We start from the raw sequence: 20,272 nt of genomic DNA, 5'->3' as shown, positions 1-20,272 counted from the left end.
ACAGGGGGAGCAGCAGCCAGGCTTGTGGTAGGGGACACTGCTGGGTGGCTCTGCGGCATGGCTGCAGGGCAGGGGCTGGCTATAGGGCCAGCAGGCTGGGGAAGCCGGCAGCAACCTTGTCTGCATGGCTCCGCAGGACCAAGCTTCTCTCCTCCCGCATCTTTTCTCCCTGTCCCCCTCACATGAGGGAGATCAGACAAGGCTCTGAAACAGAGAGGTTGCATGTTGCTGCTTGCAGAGCACAGCCTCTCGCTTGTCTCCACAGGCTGTGAGCAGTGGAGCAGATATAAGGACAGGGAGATCCACTGTGGAGACCTGGCAGTTGCCTGAGGAAAGTTTCAAACTCATCCAAGTGACCCAGCAATGCCTCCAGGGCTTGCGGTATGTGCGCAGGGTGGGGCAGGAGGGTGTGTGGGGAGGGAAGCAGCTTTGGGCTGGCTTTGGCTCCGTGTGGTGGATGATGGCTTCCCTCAGCGTGGCGTACTCCCCCCTGAGCAACCAGAGCTGCTCAGCTCATGGCTGTGTGATTTGGGCTCAGCAGCATCACTTGTAAGCCTACCGCTGTCCTTAAAGACACCACTTAGCTCCCTGGTGCTTTCTAAAAGGCTTCGTGTGGTGATTTCTCTCCTGTCTCCGAGCAACATCTGCTATTCCCAATCAGTACAGATCCAAAGCCTCTGCTCGGCCAGGAGCTGTGGCGGCGCGCCTGCTCTGCACCCTCTGCTGTGTCCCTCTCTGGGATCAGCCTCCATGGCTGAGTTCTGGCTGGGAGGTGCAGTTCGAAGCACGTTGCAGCCCTCATTGTGCTCGGAGAAGATCTGTTCTTCCCTCGTGGCGAGGACTTCAGTTTTGCTGTCTCAGCGTAGCTGCTCGCTGCCTCACTGTGCTGTGAGGGAGGAAGGTACGCCCTGCGGGTGACTTGCATTCGCAGGGATTTTGAAGGTGCCGAGTAAGGTGCCTGCCGGGGAGCCGTGCCCTAGGTAAGCTGGCAGCTGCCATGCTGCTTTCTCCTCCTGCTCACTCAGCGTCCCAGGCCCAGCCGCCTGGCCTGCGTGTCGGAAGTGGGCCTGTCAGGAGCGTGCTGAGGGCCCGCCTGCATCCTCACCTCAGCAGGCAGAAGGGCAGGAGCCTGGGCCTTGCTGCGCCCCAGCTGGCGTGAAGGGACAGTGAGGTGTTCAGCCTGTTTTTTTCCCCACAAGTACTTATTTTTTTCTCATGAGGGAATTTTTAAAAGAAATTCAGCTGGATTGGTAACATCAGAAGCGTGGAAAAAGGGTGCAGAAGGATGGCTGCTCCTGACCAGCACATGCTTCTCATTTTCATCATTTGTTCCCAAATGGCTTCTTCCATTGCCTTAACTTGTTGAGTGTGCTGCAACAAGGAAGGCTCTGAATTTTGGAAGGTGAGCTGCAGCACTTTTTGAAAACAAGGCCTCTAAGATGCCTGAAGTTCACTCAAAATAACACAATATTCTTGAAAACGTTGATCAGATTATCTTAACAGGTAAGCACCCTGAGGGGCAACAGAGCAGACTCGAAGTATCCAGACTCAGGAATTCCCTTACCTCATCACCTGCCCTGACCTCAAGACATGTTTAATGTCTTCAGGCCAACCCAGTGCTGCTTCGTAGCAGTGACCATGCAGAGTGCCCCAAATCTGAACAATACAGATTCAACTTCACAGATTCAACGTCAGGATTCTGGGCATGATCTGGAAGCAAAGGGACAGCATCTGCTTCCCTGCAGAGCCTTTCAGTCCCAGGGTGCCGCAACCCACCACCACAAGAGAGGCAGGAAAACATGGGCGAAGTGGAGAGGAGGCCAGGTGCATCTCCCTGCGGCATGTTCCCAGCTGGGGCTGTAGTGCTGTTCTGGCCCTAGCGCATGAATGCGAGCAAAGGTCTGTCTGGGTTCAACTCTTGGTATTGATCCCACTTCAACAGACTCTGAATCAGACATGCAGATCTGAAGGATGTGAGGGATACACACATGAGCTGAAAAGTCTGAGCTCTGGAGCTAGGCTTGCATTTGTTGTTAGTAAGGCCCTGGGGGAAGAACATGACTGACCAGTGGGAGATGCAAACACCAGATACTGCTTAATTTCCTGGCACAGAGGTTATTGGCCTAGGAGCTGAACCAAGAGCAAAGCAGGGGCTCTGCTGCTGGGAAAGGTGAGGGTGCTAAGCTCTGGTAAGGGCCTCCCAGAATCTTACTTTCATCAGTTAGGATAAAGAAAAAATACAGCCTTGCTGACAGCAACCCTCTACTATGCAGGAAACAAATTGTGATCACAAGCAGGAATGACAGACAGCCCAGAACTGTGCTTTCTAGGTCTGAATAGAGCTGTTAAGCAGCTTCTGAAGGGCTTGAGCAAGGATGATTAAAATAGATGCTATCTCCCAACCCTAGCAGGCTACAAAATGCGTATTTTCAATGGCTAAATCCTGAAACAATTATGGCCTGTAGTGTAGACAGGTTATTTCTTACTTTTCTGATGGCCTGCTGGCAAAATCCGTTTTCTTAAACAAGGTTTGTCATGTCTAATGCTTCCAAGGAAAGGTGGTGTTGCTGTTCGTATGTGTGTGGTGGTGAGGATCAAAATAAACATTGCAGGCTTTGCTAAAACTGTGTAGGCTTGTAATTAATACCCTATTCCTTGGGGAAGTGATATTTTCACTCAGATTATGGAAAGACTTATTGCTCACTATGTCAAGAGTGCTGCGGATTGTGCGTACTCCAGCTTCTCCACTCCGTATAAGCAGACTGGACATTCAGATGGGAATTATTGGGTTTGTTCCTACTGGGTTCTCCAGCTGCTTCTCCAGGGGAGGAGGAATCACTGCACAAGACGATGGCACGGGTGTGTGTCTGTGCACAATTGCATTGCCTGTGGATGGGTGGCTGTGCTGATGCGACCCCTAACACCATGGCAGTTTTCCGTGGGGAATGTGGTGATGGGGATGTGGTTATTTTTTTTCTTTTCTCTCCTCCTGGCCCATGGCTATCTTTACCAGTCAATTTGCTGTTCACATCCAAAATGGATATGGTGTCAAAGTCCTTAACCAGCACCATGCCTCTCACCTGAGGTGGATGGTCTGCGGGTGCGGTGCCAGCTGGCAGAAGTTCACTTTCTGGGCTTCCTCGAGCCTGCCAAGGGCTAAGGATGCACAGCACCACTACATCTTAGGTCTGTAGCTCAAAGTAGGGAAGTGGAGCCTTTGAGTTGCCTTTTATTTGGTGAAGATAAGCACAGTTTACTGTTACAAATCTCTTGACTGGAAACCTCAGTGCAACATGCACTTTCAGCAAGCCCATTGCATTAAATGTTTCTTTTCTGAGATGCTGAAAGCTTTCCTACGGGAAGCTTGTTTCCTCTTAGAAGGAAGCACTGCAGGGTTGCCCATTCTTCCATGCAGAGACAATGAATTCATAGCAGTGCAGCTGATGGGTTTTACTTCATCCTAGTAAGCAAATGACTTCAGTGTTGCATTCAGGTAATAGAAATTGCTGGTGTGCCTTTGTCCAGTTCCTTATTTATGAGGCAAGCAAAAAGGGACAGATGATTAACAAAGAAGCTTGAATGGGTGAAAGTGGAGGAAGAGAGATGGACAAGAGATGCAAGAGATAGACAGACTGCCAAGAAGTGGAAAGGTTGACTGAATGGCACAGGTTGCTGTAATGCAGAAGTTTCCCAGCAGTAAACTAGGAAGGTCTCAGGTGGTGAAGCCACAAGGGCTGTGATCTTCTGGGGTGCCCTCCTGTAAAATCCTGAACCACAGGATCACTGTGCGTTAATTTCATGTTAAAGCAAAGCTTCCCTGCTGGCATCTGCTCTCAGCCCCCTGCAGCTGAGCAGGGAGAGGAGTCCTGCTGGAAAGGGAGCCGTGACCCACTGCCATGAGCAGTGAGGGTTTGTTCAGAGGGAGCTAAGAAAATAAATAACCTGAAGGGTATGGAGAGGGGAGCCAGGATCAATGTCACAGAAAATGAATAGGCAAGTGGTCTTTGTACTTAGTCCTTGGTTTGTATCTGCTTGTTGTGCTCAGGAGTGTCCTGGCCTGGTACTTGCTGATATATTGGGGTTGTAGAGAAAAGGTTTACATGAACAGCTTTTCCACTCTCCGTTTAGTTAAGAGAATGTGTGAGCATGGTAGAGAGTGTTTTCCAAAGGCAACAGAGATCCATCAGAACTAGAATAGACTTTTGTTGTTGTTATGATGATGCATCTGGGCAGCAGCAGAGGGGGAGTAGGGTATTCCAAAATGACATCAGTCCTGAAAAATACAGTGCTTGTGCTGCATTGCAGGCTACTCTGTATGGCTTCTCTGAATACAAATCAGCAGTGAAAGTGGACTTTACTAGGAGTTAAAGGGAACAGTGTGAAAAAGGGACACATTGAAAAGTGCCAGTGTTATTGATAAGGCTTTGGGATCATTTTCCTGTCCCAAAACTGTTGTCTTGTTCAGCTTTCACGTGAAATCTTGGTAGCTTTAAACTGCCTGAGGAAGTATGTTGACTTGTTCTTGTGAGCCTTGCATTCCTTTATTTAACCATCAAGTTTCAGACTGAAAAAAAATAATCTAAAATCCATCTAGAAGGCCCTTTTGGCAAGCAAAAGTATGAAATCAAAATACATTCAGGACTTGTAAAGGAAGCTCGTCTTTCCCAGTTCCTTTCATTGCAGAGTCTAAAGGGCCATAGCTAGGAACAAGCTAGCTGCTTAGGGCAGAGAATGCAAAGTCTGTCTTGGAGGAAATGTTGGTTTTGGCCAAGAGCATTTATAGAGAATCTTATTTGCAGCATGCTTCCCTTCTGAAACGTGGCACTTTGTTCAAGCTCCTGACATCAGGACGAATTGTTGTGTAGTGGTAGTGATAAAAATAATTGAGCAAAAGGCTTTCCCTGTGTTTTGGGGAACCTCTCTCTGCTGTTCAGAAAAGGGTTGATGGATATGAAAGCTCTTCCCAGTTTGACCAACATGCTGTTAAACACATAGGTGGGGCACAAAAGAGTTGAAAGCACCGAGGGCCTTTGAAGTCAACAGGAGTTATGCCATCGACTCTAAAGGAAGCAGCTTCAGGTGCTGGGTGGGCAAAAACGTGAAGTTACAGCTAGTGCTTTGCATCATGTTGGAAAGGCACTGGATTTTTAACAGCAGCTCCTCTGCAAGTAGATCTGATCCATTCCTGTTTGTTTCCCATGTCAGCTGTTGCCTCAGAAGTCAGCAGTTCAGCGTGTCTGTCGGCTTGAGGCGAGCACCGATCAAAGCGTGGGTTTTGTTATTTGTGCACCCTAATAAACATCTCATTAAGGTGAAGGCAAAAGTTAGAGTGTGGAGGGAAGAGCTAGTTGTTGGTAGGGGAAGAGGAAGCACTGAGGAAGCTCAGGGCGCCAGTCGTATGCAGAGAGGGAAGGGGCTTATCCTGCAGCCTGCAGGGGTGTCCGCTGCTATTTTCCTGCTTGAGCAAGGCCAGGTGGTGCACATCACACGTCCCAGGGGCTCTCTGCAGGAACAGGAGGAATGTGCTCTGCTGATGGTTAGGATTTCACGAGGATCAAAAATGGTGTGTGAAGTGAATTAATGAAGGGGTTTTCATCTGTCACAGGCAATGAGGATGCAAATAAAGGTGCAGATCTTGCTGCTCCCTTTTATTTCTAATGCTGCCTAAGTATGCTTGACTGTTGCTGTCCCAGCCCGATGGATCTGTTGTCTGCATTCACAGACAAGCTGCAAGAGCCTCCCTTATGTTCTCTACTATTGCCTGTCACCACAGCCAGGGAGATGGACAGGTCATAACACCTTGGGAAATGGAGGATGAAAAAGTCCTCTGAGACCATGTGATCTCAGCGAACGCAGCAAATACAGAGCTGATCAGTAGAATATAGAGAGAGCTGTTTGCCCAGCCTGTTTCTCAGCATCCCCAGTGACAGCACCTGTTCCCATGAGATTTCCACTTGGATTTTCTCCCGTCTAGGTTCACTGCGGCTCACTGTGACTGGCATTCAAGCTGTGTGAGCACATATGGTGGGTGGGGAACAGTCCCGTAGCAGTACTCTGGGGAAGCCTGAAGACTGGAACAGGACTTGCTTATAAACACCTAAACCAAGAGAACTGTGTAGCAGTTCCTTCCATGGGTGCTCAGAGAAGCAAATCCTCTCCAGTTCGCTATGCAGCTGGTCAGTAAAGGCCACGTAGCTAACTGGTGGGAGGCAAGCAACCTGCACACAAGTATGATTGCTCTGCAGAGTGCATCCATTTGCTCTGGGAGCCTTTGCTTGTCTGTGAATACTTGGTTTTCTATCAGCAGCTTAGGAATAAGCTGGGAGGTATGCAGGGAAAGAATATGGCAGGGCAGTGCTGGAAAACGTATTGATTGTGGTGGTAGTTGTAGTGTCATTTACTGACTGGTCAGACTGGTGGTACATTTCTTCTAGGACCTTACAAAAAGAAAAGGTGCTTTTGAATTACGTTCATGAATTAGATCAGTGTTAATAGTTACCAGACTGGTGAACATGTGGAGATGGCGGATTGCCTCTTGAAGAATGCCAAGGACGTTTCTAACTGGCCTAGCTGAATCTGGAAGTGGAGTTAATTTGCAGACTTGACAAAACTGCTTTTGGAATCCTAGGGATGGTCCCTTCTTTCTTGCTAGGACAAGAAAGAAAAATCTGGTGATCATTCAAGAAAAAAACATACCTGTGAGCTCCTAAAACAGAGGATCAGAAGGGAGCATTTGCCACTTTTACTGGGATCCTGGATTTCAGGCTAGTTAAGTACCTGGGACGTGGCATATGAAATACACTTTGAAATGCTGCAGATTTTCTCAAATGGAAGTAACATAGCTACTTGGATATATAGTACTGGGAGAGGTAAATTCATGTTTTCGTGCTTTTTTTTTTTTTTTTTTTTTCATTATTCATGTTTTAAAAGTGCTATCTTTTACTGACTGGCCCGTAAAGTCTTTTAAGGTGGATGCTGAATACTGAAAGCTTGCGTTCTGGGGAAAAGAGGAAAAAAAATTGTGCGGTTTATATTTTAACTGAATCTGCCATTCCTTGGTGACACTCAAGTGAAAAAGACCCAATAACCACAACGTGAAGAAGGGACCTTTTTCAAGTTTTAAATGCCTGAAATTGCAGAGCTTTTCTTTTACCCATCTTTATGCATTTAGCAGAGTACTTAATGAATGACAGTTTCTCTAAGATACTCCCTAATCATAACTATTCTCTGTGGAGACTAGTTAAAGCATCGTTATCATCTGTTACTCTGAGAACATGTTATGTCAGGATAATAATGGTTGCAGTGGGAAGTGTGATCCAGCCCTCTGAAACCAAGGTCTTGCTAACATTCCTGTAAATGATTGAAGGTACATGAGCAATCTTACTGAGTTCATTTGCCTCTGAATTCCTAACTACCACTTTGAAAAGCAGTTTCAAGCGTAGTTGGGAATTTTGCCTTGTGCTTTTTAAGATACGGCAGTAGTCCAGATCCTCACTGCAACATAAATAGGGGTGGTTGCTAAAATTTGTGTTATAGGTAAGTACGTTCAGTCCCAATCAGAAATGATTGGATAGCATTGAGAGGCCTGGTTCTAGTCCTCTGAAAAGTACATTGGGGCTGCGGAGTGCGCTGGTGGCAGCTACACAGTGCCTTTCAGGCACTCTCATCTTTGTCACTTCTGGCTGGCTGAGGGGAAGGAGGCTCAGTGCCAGCATAGGGATCTCCAAGGAAAGCAAGAGTGCTGTGAGGTGTTCAGACCTCAGAGGTGGATAAGTTTCCTCTATGCCAGCATGAAGGTCCAGGAGCACAGAGTTTGAAATGTGGTATTTCAGAATGACATCTGTTTCACTGGAAAATTGTGTGGACAAATTACAGGTTTTTAAAAACCTGTGTACCAAAGATTTCAGTATGAATACTCAGCATATTCACATTAATGCAGTTCCAGACTGAGTCTTGTATGTCTTCAAGCTCACAATTTTACGCTGTTGTTTTTTTTTGTTTTGTTTTGTTTGTTTTGTTTTTTCCAAGCCGGGTAACTGTTCCACCCCTCTGAGCTGGGATTGCCCTCGAAGCTGCTTCCTTCTGATGTGCGCTGCTTGTGGCACACAGCAACAGCCAGGCATAGGGTCCGGAGACTGCTGCACCTTGCTATAGAGCATGGTTCGTGTGTGTGAAAGTAAAGCTCTTTCGTAGCTGGGGGTGCTCAATCTCCACGAGGCTTCACCCAGAGCTAGTTGGAGAAGAACAAATGCATTTTGCTGATGTTCTTAGGCATGCAAACAGCAGTAAATTTCTCATGAATGGTTGAAAAATGTCATTAAAGTCTCTATTTAATATTGCTTGGGATGAAATGTCCTATCAAAGTATTTCTCCTTTCCCTTTGTCTTGTTTCCTCTTCAGCAGCCCCAGCCATGCCAGTGCACATTTCAAAACGTGAGCCCTAAGGGAAGAGCCAGGCGGGTGCGGAGGCAGCAGCTGGGGGAATGTAGGGCTTAGGGGCGGGTCCAGCAGAAAGTAATCTTTTATAAACCCTGGAAAATGTTGTTTCAAAGAAGGATGTAAAAGAATGTAAAGAAATCAACAACTCTATCCCATGAAGAGTAAACCCGTCTTTGGCACTATGTGAATATGCAGGGTTTACTCTGAAAGTAGAGGCACCTTAATGCACAGCAATCAGCACCTTAGATAGTAATACTTAGAAACATGTCCAAAGGAAAATTGAGTTGTAATTGTGGGAATAATAACTTCAAATTTTTAAGACTTCTGTAGTTGGAGATCCCAGCTAAATTTCCATTTTGGTCCCATTAACCACACAGAGACATGCAGAGAAACCAGACATCAAAAAGAAGCATTTTTCTGTTTCTTTTACTACTGCTACAGCCCCAGGAATACGAGAGGAATTGAAAAATGGGAAAAACATTTTTAAATAGTTTTAAAAAAAATAATCCATGATCTAGAATTTCTACTGCCAGATTTCATCATAGACTAATTTCTTGCAGCTGAGCTGCAAACCTCTATGAAAATAGGGGTTTACAGTGGAAACACTGACTAACTATAGCTGTGCAGCACCATGAATAATGACGCTGTAATTATGCCTTGTAACTTCCCAAGACCTGGTTTCTATATAGTTTGTGAGCTTTTGCTGTGTGCTGGTTTGGGGAGCAAGATTTTTTTAACTGTGGTTTGCTTCCTTTTGTTCGTATGATGTTGGCAGATACTTCTTGAAAAGCATTTCTCTGGAGGGAGCTGGGCAGACAGCTATGATTAAGTATGAAATGATTGGGTGAGCTGTTTGTCAAAGTTATAAATAGGATACCACACAAACCCAACACTAATCTCGCTGAAAGACAGATACTGGCAACATTTCTTAGTCATCTGTTCCTTACGCTCTGGGGAGAACAACTACACTTCCATTAAGTTTTCAAACAGAAGTTGCCTAAAATAAATTTCTCTGGTAAAATTTTAGGCATATGTGCTGTGAGCCACGTCAAGATCGGGCAGTGCGTTGGAGTTTTAATGCTGAGCCAGGTTAAGCCTGGTCCTCCGAGTTACCACGTAGAGGTGAAAGGTGATGTTTGACTGTTGTGGAAAGGGACTCACAAAATAGTGGTGGTGTGGCTAGAGCAGGGCCTGCGTCTCCTTATCACCCAGGATTAGTTTTAAGAGCAGAAACCACCTTTGGGTTTATAGACAGCTTTCTGTAATCTGCTTGGCAGTTCAGCAGATCAGATGGAGGCATAAATAGAACAACGATGGCACGTGTTTCACCGACGTGCTTCTGCGAGCCGGGGTGAAAGGCAGCAGAATTCCTACTGGTGCAGATCTCCTGCATGCAGTGGCCGGAGGCTTTTGCCCCTGGCCTTGATCACGGTACTTGTTTCTCTACGTTCTGCATCAGCTGCATGAGTCTGGTCCAACTGGAAGTCTGCAATTCATGTTCCCACAAGATGACCCTATACTTTCCATTTCCTTTCATGGTGGCTTAAATTGTAGGAAAGAGCTCTGCAGTTTTGCTGCCTGCCAAAACATTCGCAAACAAAGCAAAGCAATAGCTAAGGGGAAATGGAGCGTTTCTGGAGCTGACAAAAGCTTTGAGTTGTAAAAGGGAAAAAGCCCACTGCACCCAGAACTTGCCCCCCCATCCTTGCCCCCCCCTTCCTACATCCCTGCCAACACACAGAGCAAACAATTTTAGAAGAGGTATAATCACTCCTCATTTACAGTATAAACCAACAAATTTGCATAGGAAAAGTCTCTTAAATTTTTGCAGAGATCTGAAAAGGATGATCTTGAATTCATGGCATTCAGACAATTAATTACGTGCATCTTTATACTTTCAAAATTAAGAATACACATTTATGGAATTCAAGATTAATGACTGTCATTAAATGTAATTTCTTTAATTTTTAAGCATAGGCATTTTATTTTTGCAAACTTTTAAAATCAGATTCTGATCCAATAGCTTCATTTCTTTAGTAACTATTTAAAGACCATGTTTTTTTGCATGCTCAGGAGTCATTTGCACTCTTACCAGCAGACAGAGCGGTTGGGTTTTTTAGTTATGTTTATTTTCCTTTGGGAGATCTGTGCTGCTGGAAGAGAAGATCCTTCTTGGACATGTGTGTTCTCCTGCAGGGAGAGAACGAGCCAGCCCTGCAGCCCTGGTGATGCTGGGCAAGAGGGAGGCAGTGCCTGGTCCTCACCGGGGCAGCCATCTGTTGGGTGTCCTGTCCTGCCTTCATCCTCCTCTGCTGGGAGCATCCCATCGCAGCACCCTGTGGGGTGACAGGCTGAGAAATAGGGGTGCCTTGCAGGAGCTGGGTGCTTGGCACGTGCCTGAAGCCCAGGAAAGTGACTGTCATCGTCTTTGCACCAGTATCTACTGCTTGAGTAGCTTTGCTGTGAGTAAAAGGAAGTGTTCCCTAAGTGGTAACTCCTGTACACAAGATGAGTCCAGATGCTCTTGTTTTTTTCCAGTTAAATGACTGGGACTGGCCACTGGCCACAAGCACTCATTGTTCTTGAGCAACAGTCCTGTAGCCTTGCTAAAGCCCTTCTACCTCTTTATCCCAAAGTGCAGTGTTACCATTTCCCTTGCAGGGCTTCAGCAAGGGGCTGGAGAAACCTTTCTTTTTGCACCAAACCCAAGTCATGGGTTATACGAATAATTGCCTTGAAGTGGTTGCTGCTACGTGTTTCTTTGGTTTGGTTTTTGTTACTCAAGAATGAATGAAAAGCCATCACCCTATCGCCTCTTAAACCTCTTAGTGGGGACTGCATCTTTACTCTTAGTTTAGTACCAAGATTTCCTTTTCCAGACTGATGGAAAAAAACTAGTAGAATTTTTTCTGAGAAGAAATTGAAGAAGATTGGTTAATGAATTGCTTTGCCCCTTATGTGCTAACGTATTTATGTAGTTAAAAATGAAACTGCATCCAATAAGTGATAGGTTTCCAGTTTGATCTTATTTTAGTTTGCAAGGAACTGAGGATAAAAGGACTCTTTGTTTCAAGAAGAAAAATAAAAAAATAAATGAAAACATCTGGCGAGAAGCTGATGTGCTCAGGACAACTTTGAAAGAGGTTGATAGTGATGAATTATGACACACAGCTTCAATACATCCCCACAAGTGTTATGTGAAGAGACAAGATAATTCTTCCCTTGTCTGAGGCTCTTTTTAAAGAGTTTTCTGCTTTTCAGAGCAAGGGAAAGAGCGTAACAGTCAACTCCCTGTGCGTTCCTCCGTGATCCTTGCATCTTTTCTAGCCTGAACTGAAGGTTTCTTCCAAGACTGATATATTTGGAGGGTGCTAATTGTAGACCATGACATGGCTCCCTTATGAAGCCTTTCATGTCGGATCACTTCTCCTGGAGCAGGGAATTGCTTGGCAGCTCCCTGCCAGTGAGTCCAGTGTCTGGGAGAAGATCTCGGGAGCACTAGGTCTTGGTGTGTTCAGGCAGTGCTGTGAAATAGTGGTTACCTCGCTCATGGTACGTGCAGATTTGGCCATAAAGCATTCCTTCATTCCTTCCTCAAACCGCTGAAAAAGATATTTTCTACTGCAAATTATAAAGCGTTTCCTGCTTTGTCCTTAAACACAGGCTTGGATCACTGCACCCTGCACTGATTTCTGCTGTGTATGCACAGCTCAGAGTCAGAGGGAGAGTCAGGCCCCTGTGGCTAAGGGCAGATCCAGCAGTGAGGAACTGGGGGGGAAGTTGATGGGAAGGGGTATTCTGGAGTGGTGTGTTCATTTGGACAGGTACTCCCAAAACCCAAAGGAGCAGTGAGTGGGTAAAGTGCTTTCATGCAGAGCTTTTCACTAAGAATCAAGTCCGTTGTCAGCATTTGTGACATTTTCTCTTTTCCCTTCCTTTGGGCAGTTTGCCACAGAGACGTACACAGATGACATTAGGATTGTCAGACTGTCATTTCTGAAGGCTCTCTTATCTCCTTTGTACTTAATATTTTTTCTAGGACATGAAGGTGGCTTTTTCTCCTCTGTTAATTAACTTTTTTTCCCCGTGTTTGCCTGCTTTATAAATTCTTCTGACATCAGGGTCTAGGTTTAAACAAATTGATACCACATTTCCCATGTGTGAGCATGACACTGAGCTGACAGCTTGGAGTCTGAAGTGTTTCAATACAAGAACAGAGCAAATAGGAGGAAATTCCCATTGAGCCCTACCTGCACTCTCCCAGCTGGCTCCCCAAGAGCTCCTGGTGTGGAGGGCTGTGGTCTGCAGGAGACGGGGCAGCCCCAAAGCCTGGTACCCGTTTTTGGTTTTGTGCCCTGAGGATGCCAGTGGTGGTCTTTCTCAGAAATACCTGTCTCTCTTCCCTGTGTCAGGGTTTTGCTGTCTGGGTTTCACTGTAATGCAATTACAGGGCAGTGCTGCCCTGGGCCAGAGCCAAATCCACCCAGCCGCCAGATTAAGTTGTCTTATTTGGTTAACAGTGTTTTGATAGTTTATTAAATCTCAGTAGGAGTAAAAAGGTAAGGAGTGGAACAAGCAAATCTCATGGATTATCTGCCCTTGGATTTTCACTTTTGTTGGTATAATCCTGGTCTGAATGATGAGCTGTGTGAACAAGCATTCAGTGTTTGCTGATGTCTCGTCTTAGATGTGTGCATTGCTTAAACAGAAGCAGCATATTCTCTAGCTCTTTTTTTTTTTTTTTTTTTCCAGTTTGCAGTTTTTATCACTGATGTGGAACACAGTGCTTGTTTTCTTTATCTGGAATGAAAACATTAGTTCATCTCAGATAGCACAAGCCATTTGATCAGCCATCAGATGGTAAGGCATTATAAAAGCTGCTGACACAGGACAAATTCAGACCTGTGGTGTGCAGCTTGAAAAGACTCCATGCCTTTGTTGTCAGTCCCTTGAGACACCCAGCTGCTCCCTCAGCAGCAGCACAGGGAAATAGGGATCAGCTGCGATAGAGCCAAATACCCGCACGTGGGGAGGCCAGCGTGGGCAAAGGAGGCAGGGCAGCACCTGCCTTGCCCCACAGTCCTCGGCCCGTGAGCTGTGCCACTGCTCCAAGGCAGCCTTGGGCTGGCTGAGGTTAACCCAGGTCCTGCTACGTGCTGAAGTCTGTGAGGAGTTCCTGCTGGGTGCTGGAGAAGCAGACAGCTGCTCTCTGGCTCTCCTCTCCCCCAGCCATAAGCCAAAGCTGCCCCTCACGGCGTTGGCTCCCATATTCGCTAACCTGTGTTCTTTGTCCTGTTTCTTGGCCAGCCCCTGCCAGCCCCCAGGTGCATCCTTGCCCATGGGTATTGCTAAGAGCATAGCTTGGTGCAGTTCGATCAAAGCTTGAAATTTTGCCACACAATACTTAATATTCAGGCCTGCTATGCCTCCCCTGGTGTTACGTGCAAAGCAAAGCCAAACAGGCTGATACTCTTAATACATAACCTGAAAATAGAAGATAGCACACTTTGCCAACAGCTAACTGCAAATCAAAGAAGCTGGCTGCCCAGCGCTTAGCTGACACCAGCCTTTGCAATATGTGAAACCTCCTGAGTTGCACTCCCCTTAACAGAGCAGCGTGGCTTTCAGTTCAGTCTGGAGCCAGCAGCTACTGCGAGAGACCGGCTGTATCTCCCACCAGCTTACACAGATGTTACGGGCAATGGTGTTAGGAAGAGGCTTGCCAGCTGGTGCATCTGGAATGAAACGTGCATAGAGAGCTTGTCCTAGGAGGGTCAGCCACAGGGTCACGTTTTTTGGGTACGCTTGTTTTCTGCAGGAGTTACCTGTGACAAGCCTAGTTTCCAGGCAGCGCTGCGCTACCAGTGTTAAAGGCCATGCTGTCAGGTACTAATCAGCATGCTCTAAATCACTCTGGGAATCATGTTCCCCTTAAAGTATATGAAGTAAAAGTATTTCAAGAGAGATGAGGACAGGAGCACCTGAAATAGGAAAAGCTGAGAGGTATGAGGAAGGGGATGTACTTTCGTTGCACTACCTCTTTGCAAGGTGTTTTTAACATCTGTACCACCTCCAGGCTCATTCTGCATCTTTCGCAGGTACTATGACATGTTAAAAAATAAATAAATAAATAAATAAAATTTAAAAAGGCATGATCTGAACTACACTGTGCTCCTGCCTCTGATGCTCATTGGCCTGGATGGGATTTAGGGGAGCAGAGGGAGAATACCACTGAGCCCAGTGCCTACCAGGGACAGCAGGAGCGGAGCGGAGCTCACCGTGTGCTCTCTTTGCGCTTCCCTGGCTGCACCTAGCCCCGGGACTGTCCTGGCTTCCCTGTGCTGCGTGCAGGAGGGGTCTCCTGCATGCAGCGTGGGATTTCAGCAAGCCTGGTTGTCTGAGACCTGCCCACCCTGAGGAGGGGGTTTGGGCAGGAGGTGCCAAGGGAGCTCTCGGGGGTGAGATTTGGATTAGGAGCATGAGACAAGTTTCTGGAGCAGTTTGGAAAATGAATGGGATGAGTGTTACAAATAGGTGGGAAGACTCGTGATAGATTTATCACAGCCTGAAATAAATTATTCTTCCCAGAGTTTAATTTTGTAATAATTTGCATTTAGATACTCTAACACATCCAAATAACCTCAAACCTTCTGCAAGCACTGTGATGAATTCAATCTCCTACGTCATGTAGGATAGAAATAGCACTGTTTACATGGCTGAAGGGAGCTGAGGACTCTGCTCTCAGCATTGCGTGGTAAACTCCTTGGCCTTCCCTTCTCTCCCCCATGGGCTGCAGGGCTGCGGCTGCCCCAGGGCCTGGGGAGAAGTGGGGTGCTGAACCCACTCCTTCCTGCCCATCCTGGCTCTTCCTGGGGGCCCTGCGCAAAGCACCCGGTTCTGTCCCTGAGGAAGGAGTGGTGAAGTGATTTAATAGTCAGCACTCTCAAACACAGTAATGAATTTGATAGACAAAACGATCTGTTAACCCAGCTGGCTGAGAGGGTATCTGAAGGACAATCCAAGCCTGTAACCAGGCAGTGTGATATTTTCTTGTCATCAGCCTCCTGTCTCTTCCTTTCCACTCCAGGGCAGTTAATTATAAGCAAGATATTTGTTTGATGCTGTTTTCATGCATGCTCTGCCCTGTCTCCATTTCCAGGAGACAGTGCAGTCTGTGGGTTACGTCCCCTCCCAGCTTCAGCAGCCTCTTGCCATGTTTGTGGGAGAGCAGGACACAGGCCACTTTCTGAACCGCACATTTTTGGCTGCTAAGGTTTGGGTAAGCTGATAGCTTTGTGAGGGAAAGCTGAGTAGCCCAAAGTGCAGCTTCTCATACTTACAGATTCGTGCCTGAAATCTGGAGCGTGTAAGGCAGCGCGGAGCTGGTGCTACCCGAGCCACCCAAGATGCACCGGGTGCCTCTGTGCCACGCTGCCCAGCCTGCACGGCTGCTCCAGTTCAAAGACTGGCCAGAGAAGGTTGGTTTGGAGTTACAGGCTCTCATGGAACAGCGTAATTCCCGTTGGGCCTCACCAAGTTGGTCTGAGTCATGGGCAGTATATCCATCATCTTCAAGGGGACTTGGACCAGCCTCTGTTCACTGCCAGTTTGGCTTCTGTCATGCTCACTTGTTTTCTGCAAAGCTCTTCCTGGGCTGGGAGCATGCGCTATGAAGCAAGTGGTTTGCAGTGTGTCAGCTGCAGACAACGGCAAATTTCTCTGACACAGCAACGGAGAGGAAAGCACGCTGTGTCTTGCAGATTTACTCCTTGTAAACACCTCTAAGTCTCCGTAGATATCTGCAGATAATCTCCAGCCAAGTGAACCCAGAGGTATTGATAGCATAGCTTTGGCAGTGACATAATGGCAAGTTAGCAAACAAATGAACTTTGATATATAGGGAAAGCAAAAGTATGGCCTAGCGTATGTTTATTTTGAAATCAATAAAAAGAAGTTGAAATAATAATAGTAAGTGTTTCCAGGGTGGGTCAGGTTGAAAAGCAAAGCAAGTGAAGCATTCTCGTAGTACTGTAAGACTGTGTTTTGTACACACCACGTTTGAAATAGAAAGACAAATGATGAAAACTTTGCTTCCCACTGAGATAAAATGCTGTGGTGCTGAGTACCATATGAACGCCTGTAGAAAGCTAAAATAAATGTTGCATCAAAAGTAATTGAGACTGCTTGGAATTTAAGCATTTTGAAAAAAATCTATTCCGTTCCCAAAGCTGTGTAAAATTAGGCAATTTTAGTTACTTCTCTCTTTCTTTTCCCTTTTTTCCCCTCCAGTTCTTTGCTATCTAGTGGCTGCAGGTTATCTGATGCTCTGTTAACAAAGACGCGTTGGACCAATGCCATTTTGCTGAGACACACCCTGCGCTTCAGAACGGGCTGGGAGCGTGGAGGTTTCTGTCTGGTCATGTCACGTTTTAATTAGCACACCTCAGACTTGTGCTGCTCCCCTTTGGTGGTGGGGAACTTGGGCTCAGCACGGGGCTCTTCCCCCCAGGGCACCTTTCTCCCCCTCCTCCTCCCAGGCAGGCCCCATGGACGTTTTCTCCCTCTGTTTTGTTTCTGGAGTCCAATGTTTGCTCTCCACAGCTTCAGACTTGGCAGCCACCTTGTCTGGGTGCCCTGTCCCCCTGCCCAAACTGGCTGTGGCTTGAGGGGAGAGGGGCAGGAGGCCCTGGCAAGGCTGAGCCCCCGCATGCTGGCAGTGGGTCAGGAGAAAGGGGGCTCCCCAGGCATTGGGTTTCTACCATTTTATTTTGGCTTACCAAAACGTGGGGATTTATAAAGGGTTGGTGGTGCCTAGGCTGAACCTGCGGCCTTTCAGGTGGCCTGGCACTGACAAGGCCTCGCTTTGTCCTCAGACGATATAGGCAGCATGGAAGGATGGGTACCACAGTAAAACAACTGGAAATAAAGTGTCGATCCCCGTCAGGAATCCTGTGGAAGCAGAAACCAGACAGAAGAGGCTGGGCAAAAAGAAAGTTTTTAATTTGCTGTGACAGGAAACAAAGCTGTGTCTTGTCAAAAAATTCCAGCTCCCTTTTCATGCCTGTCTGTTGTATGTCAGCGGGCCTCACAACAACTTTCTTGTACAAATGCAGCTTGAGAAAAGTGAGCTCGGAAGTAAATTGCAAGAATCTGCTTTCTGAAAGGAAACACATGAGAGAAAGGCTTGGCCGAGCGTTATAAACTTGAATTTCATTTGGTATGGGAAGCCTTGGGTGACATGGTGCTCATATTTGACTATGTTCTTCTGTCAGGTGAAGGTGGTGCTTTTCCTGCTGCTCTGCCCCTGCAGGGCTGGCAGCTAGCAGGGCCCGCTGCTATCCCTGATTACATGACATGGACAAGGATAGGACCCATGCCCAATTTTAAAGACCCTTTAACTCAAGGCACCCGTTCGCTAAGGGCTCTGTGCTGGATATAGCTTGGGACTTCAATGGGAAACTGGAGGACGGTGCAGGTTCGGGATTTGAAGCTGTCAATGCACACAAGATAAAACATGATCTTAAATATATGTTTCAGCTCAGCTCTGACATTAAGACAGCAGTCCTGTAAAATTGCCAGCAAAATCACTGGCAATCGCAATCAAATTACATTAAGCACGTTAACTTCTTTGTAACTGGTTTATCTCCATGCATGCTTGAAACAAGGGGGTTTTTATTCTTTAAAAAAAACTGTGATGTTTGATTTCATTCAAATGAATTCTTACTGCTGGATGACGAGAAACGTGGGGTGTGTTTTCATGTGGATTTGTTTTTGTTTGTAAGGACTCATAAGAACTTAGGCAATTATTTTCAAAATGATGCTGACTCTGCCTATGTAAATGCTTGCTTCTTCACAACAAGGAGGTTGTGGAGGGACAGGAAGAGCTCCCATACTGAAGAATTCTTTAATTTAACATCTGAGTCATTTTACCTTTCCTGTCCTTCTTCCATAGCAAGGGATATATTCATTCAGTGCTTGTCATAGCAACTTTTTGTGTGTGTAGCGATTCTGTCTGTTTCTGGGAGGTAAGATTCTTCATCAAAAAGAGTAAATGGACAGATTTCCAAATGTGTGGATGGGAATAAGTCAACCAAGTTCCAGTGGTATTCAGCACACCTTTGTCTTTTGAAAACTTCTATTCTCATCTCTCTGATTATGGAAATCCCTTCTCAGAATAGGGATAGTGGTTAGGGAGGTTGTTTTTTGTTTCATTTTGTGTTTTTTTTTTGTGTTTGTTTTTTTTTTTGGCAAAGTAGTTTTGAACAGTTGCTCTCAGAGAAGTGAAGTCTACCGAGGACAATTAATGTGTAATTTTATGAGAAACTGTCATGTCTTCTGGGCTCTGTCCAGGGCAGACAGAGAAGGAGTTACTTTCATTTCCCTTTTCCTGGCCTAACATGTGGATTTTATCTCCTTCACTTTTGCTTCCCTCACAGTCTGCAATGAGAAAACCTCTACCTGTGTTCAGACCAACTACTAAAGTATTAAAGCATAGCTCAAACTAGCGGGTAGGCATGTAAGCAGCTCCAGGTTACCAGGGAGTTGGAATGTTTTTATGCTGAGTTCAGCTGGGTTGAAGTCATTCCCTTTCCAGAGCTGGCCATTCACCTATGTTTTTTTTCATTTTAGGGGAGCACCTACGAATCTGCCCACAAGGCTATACCTGCTGCACCAGCGAGATGGAGGAGAACTTTGCAAACAAAAGCCGAAGTGAATTTGAAGCCATGATGAAAGAGGCCGGTCGCTCTGTGCAGACGATCCTAACGGCACAGTACAGAAGCTTTGACAGTAAGTAACACCTGATCTGTTCACTTTCTGCTCAGAATCCAGTCACTACATAGCTTCCCAGGTGCTGTTAGAGCGAGGGGTTCGTGTTCAATATTTCTTCTTCTGCATCTTGTTCAATAGTTTGTGTAAAATGTTGACCTTCAATAGCAATTGTACCTCAGGCTGTGTCTTTGCGAGAGCAAGTCATTTCGAGAAAGAACTCCACTTCGGTGAAGCCATGGCAGGAGGCTAGCTGGCACTCATACCAACAAATTGTGTACCTTGGCACAGATGCAGCTTCTATAAGCATAGCGTAATCAGGTCTTACCACAGCAGCATAACATCAGAGGTAGTGATGTAAGACTTGGCACTGTGCCTTGAGCTGTATAGTCTGAAGAATATGGTAAAGGTGACTGTATAGTCCTCAGTAGAGGGGGAGGATCTAAGAAGGCATGGATTTTTCTTGTTCATTCTATACAGATTGCAAATGAAAAGGAGGTGAGTTCATATTAGTTGCTTATAACTTTGAGCATCATACAAATATCCAAAAGTGGTGTAGAGCAGTGAAGATCCTAGAGGTCATTGCGCTTTAGATGTTGTGGACAAACATGCCCTCCAAAGCACAGTATCCCTCCTAATGTGCTAAGCAAAGGCTAAGGATGGCTCTCTTACTTTTATTGTTCCCTAAAGAAAACATTTTGCAGTGCACAGTAAGCCTCAGGGTCTGAAGGCCGCTGGAAATAAATGGTTTATTGGCAAAATCGAGATGACCTATGATTCAGAAACTGTATCCATTATCAGATTTTAAAGAAGGTCGGTCATTTATAATCATGGTCGTCTTAACTTTATCAACAGTCATCATATGGAGTTACTGTGAAAAGAATAGGAGTTGGAGAAAGAAGCTATAATAGCCAGAAAGGTGGAACTGGAAATTTCAAGCAGTACATAATAGATCTAAAGAAATAAACCTGACCTTCAGGGAGCTGATAACCAAGATTAAGTGCTTTTGCACTGAATAGAAAGAAAAGGCAATGCATCTCTGCAAAATGCATTGTGACTGTGTGGC

General features: G+C 46.0%; 1 protein-coding gene across 1 annotated transcript in view; it reads left to right on the top strand.

Annotated features, from left to right (window-relative positions):
• GPC1 (glypican 1) overlaps positions 1-20,272 on the top strand; it is a 198,576-nt gene that overhangs the window by 78,920 nt on the left and 99,384 nt on the right. The window contains exon 3 of the mRNA XM_035335113.1: positions 19,069-19,227. Coding sequence (XP_035191004.1) covers positions 19,069-19,227 — 159 coding nt within the window. The remainder of the gene's footprint in view (positions 1-19,068; positions 19,228-20,272) is intronic.

Source organism: Oxyura jamaicensis, chromosome 9, assembly GCF_011077185.1.
Source record: "Oxyura jamaicensis isolate SHBP4307 breed ruddy duck chromosome 9, BPBGC_Ojam_1.0, whole genome shotgun sequence".
Classification (NCBI taxonomy): domain Eukaryota; kingdom Metazoa; phylum Chordata; class Aves; order Anseriformes; family Anatidae; genus Oxyura; species Oxyura jamaicensis.
This window is presented reverse-complemented; position numbering and strand designations above follow the sequence as displayed.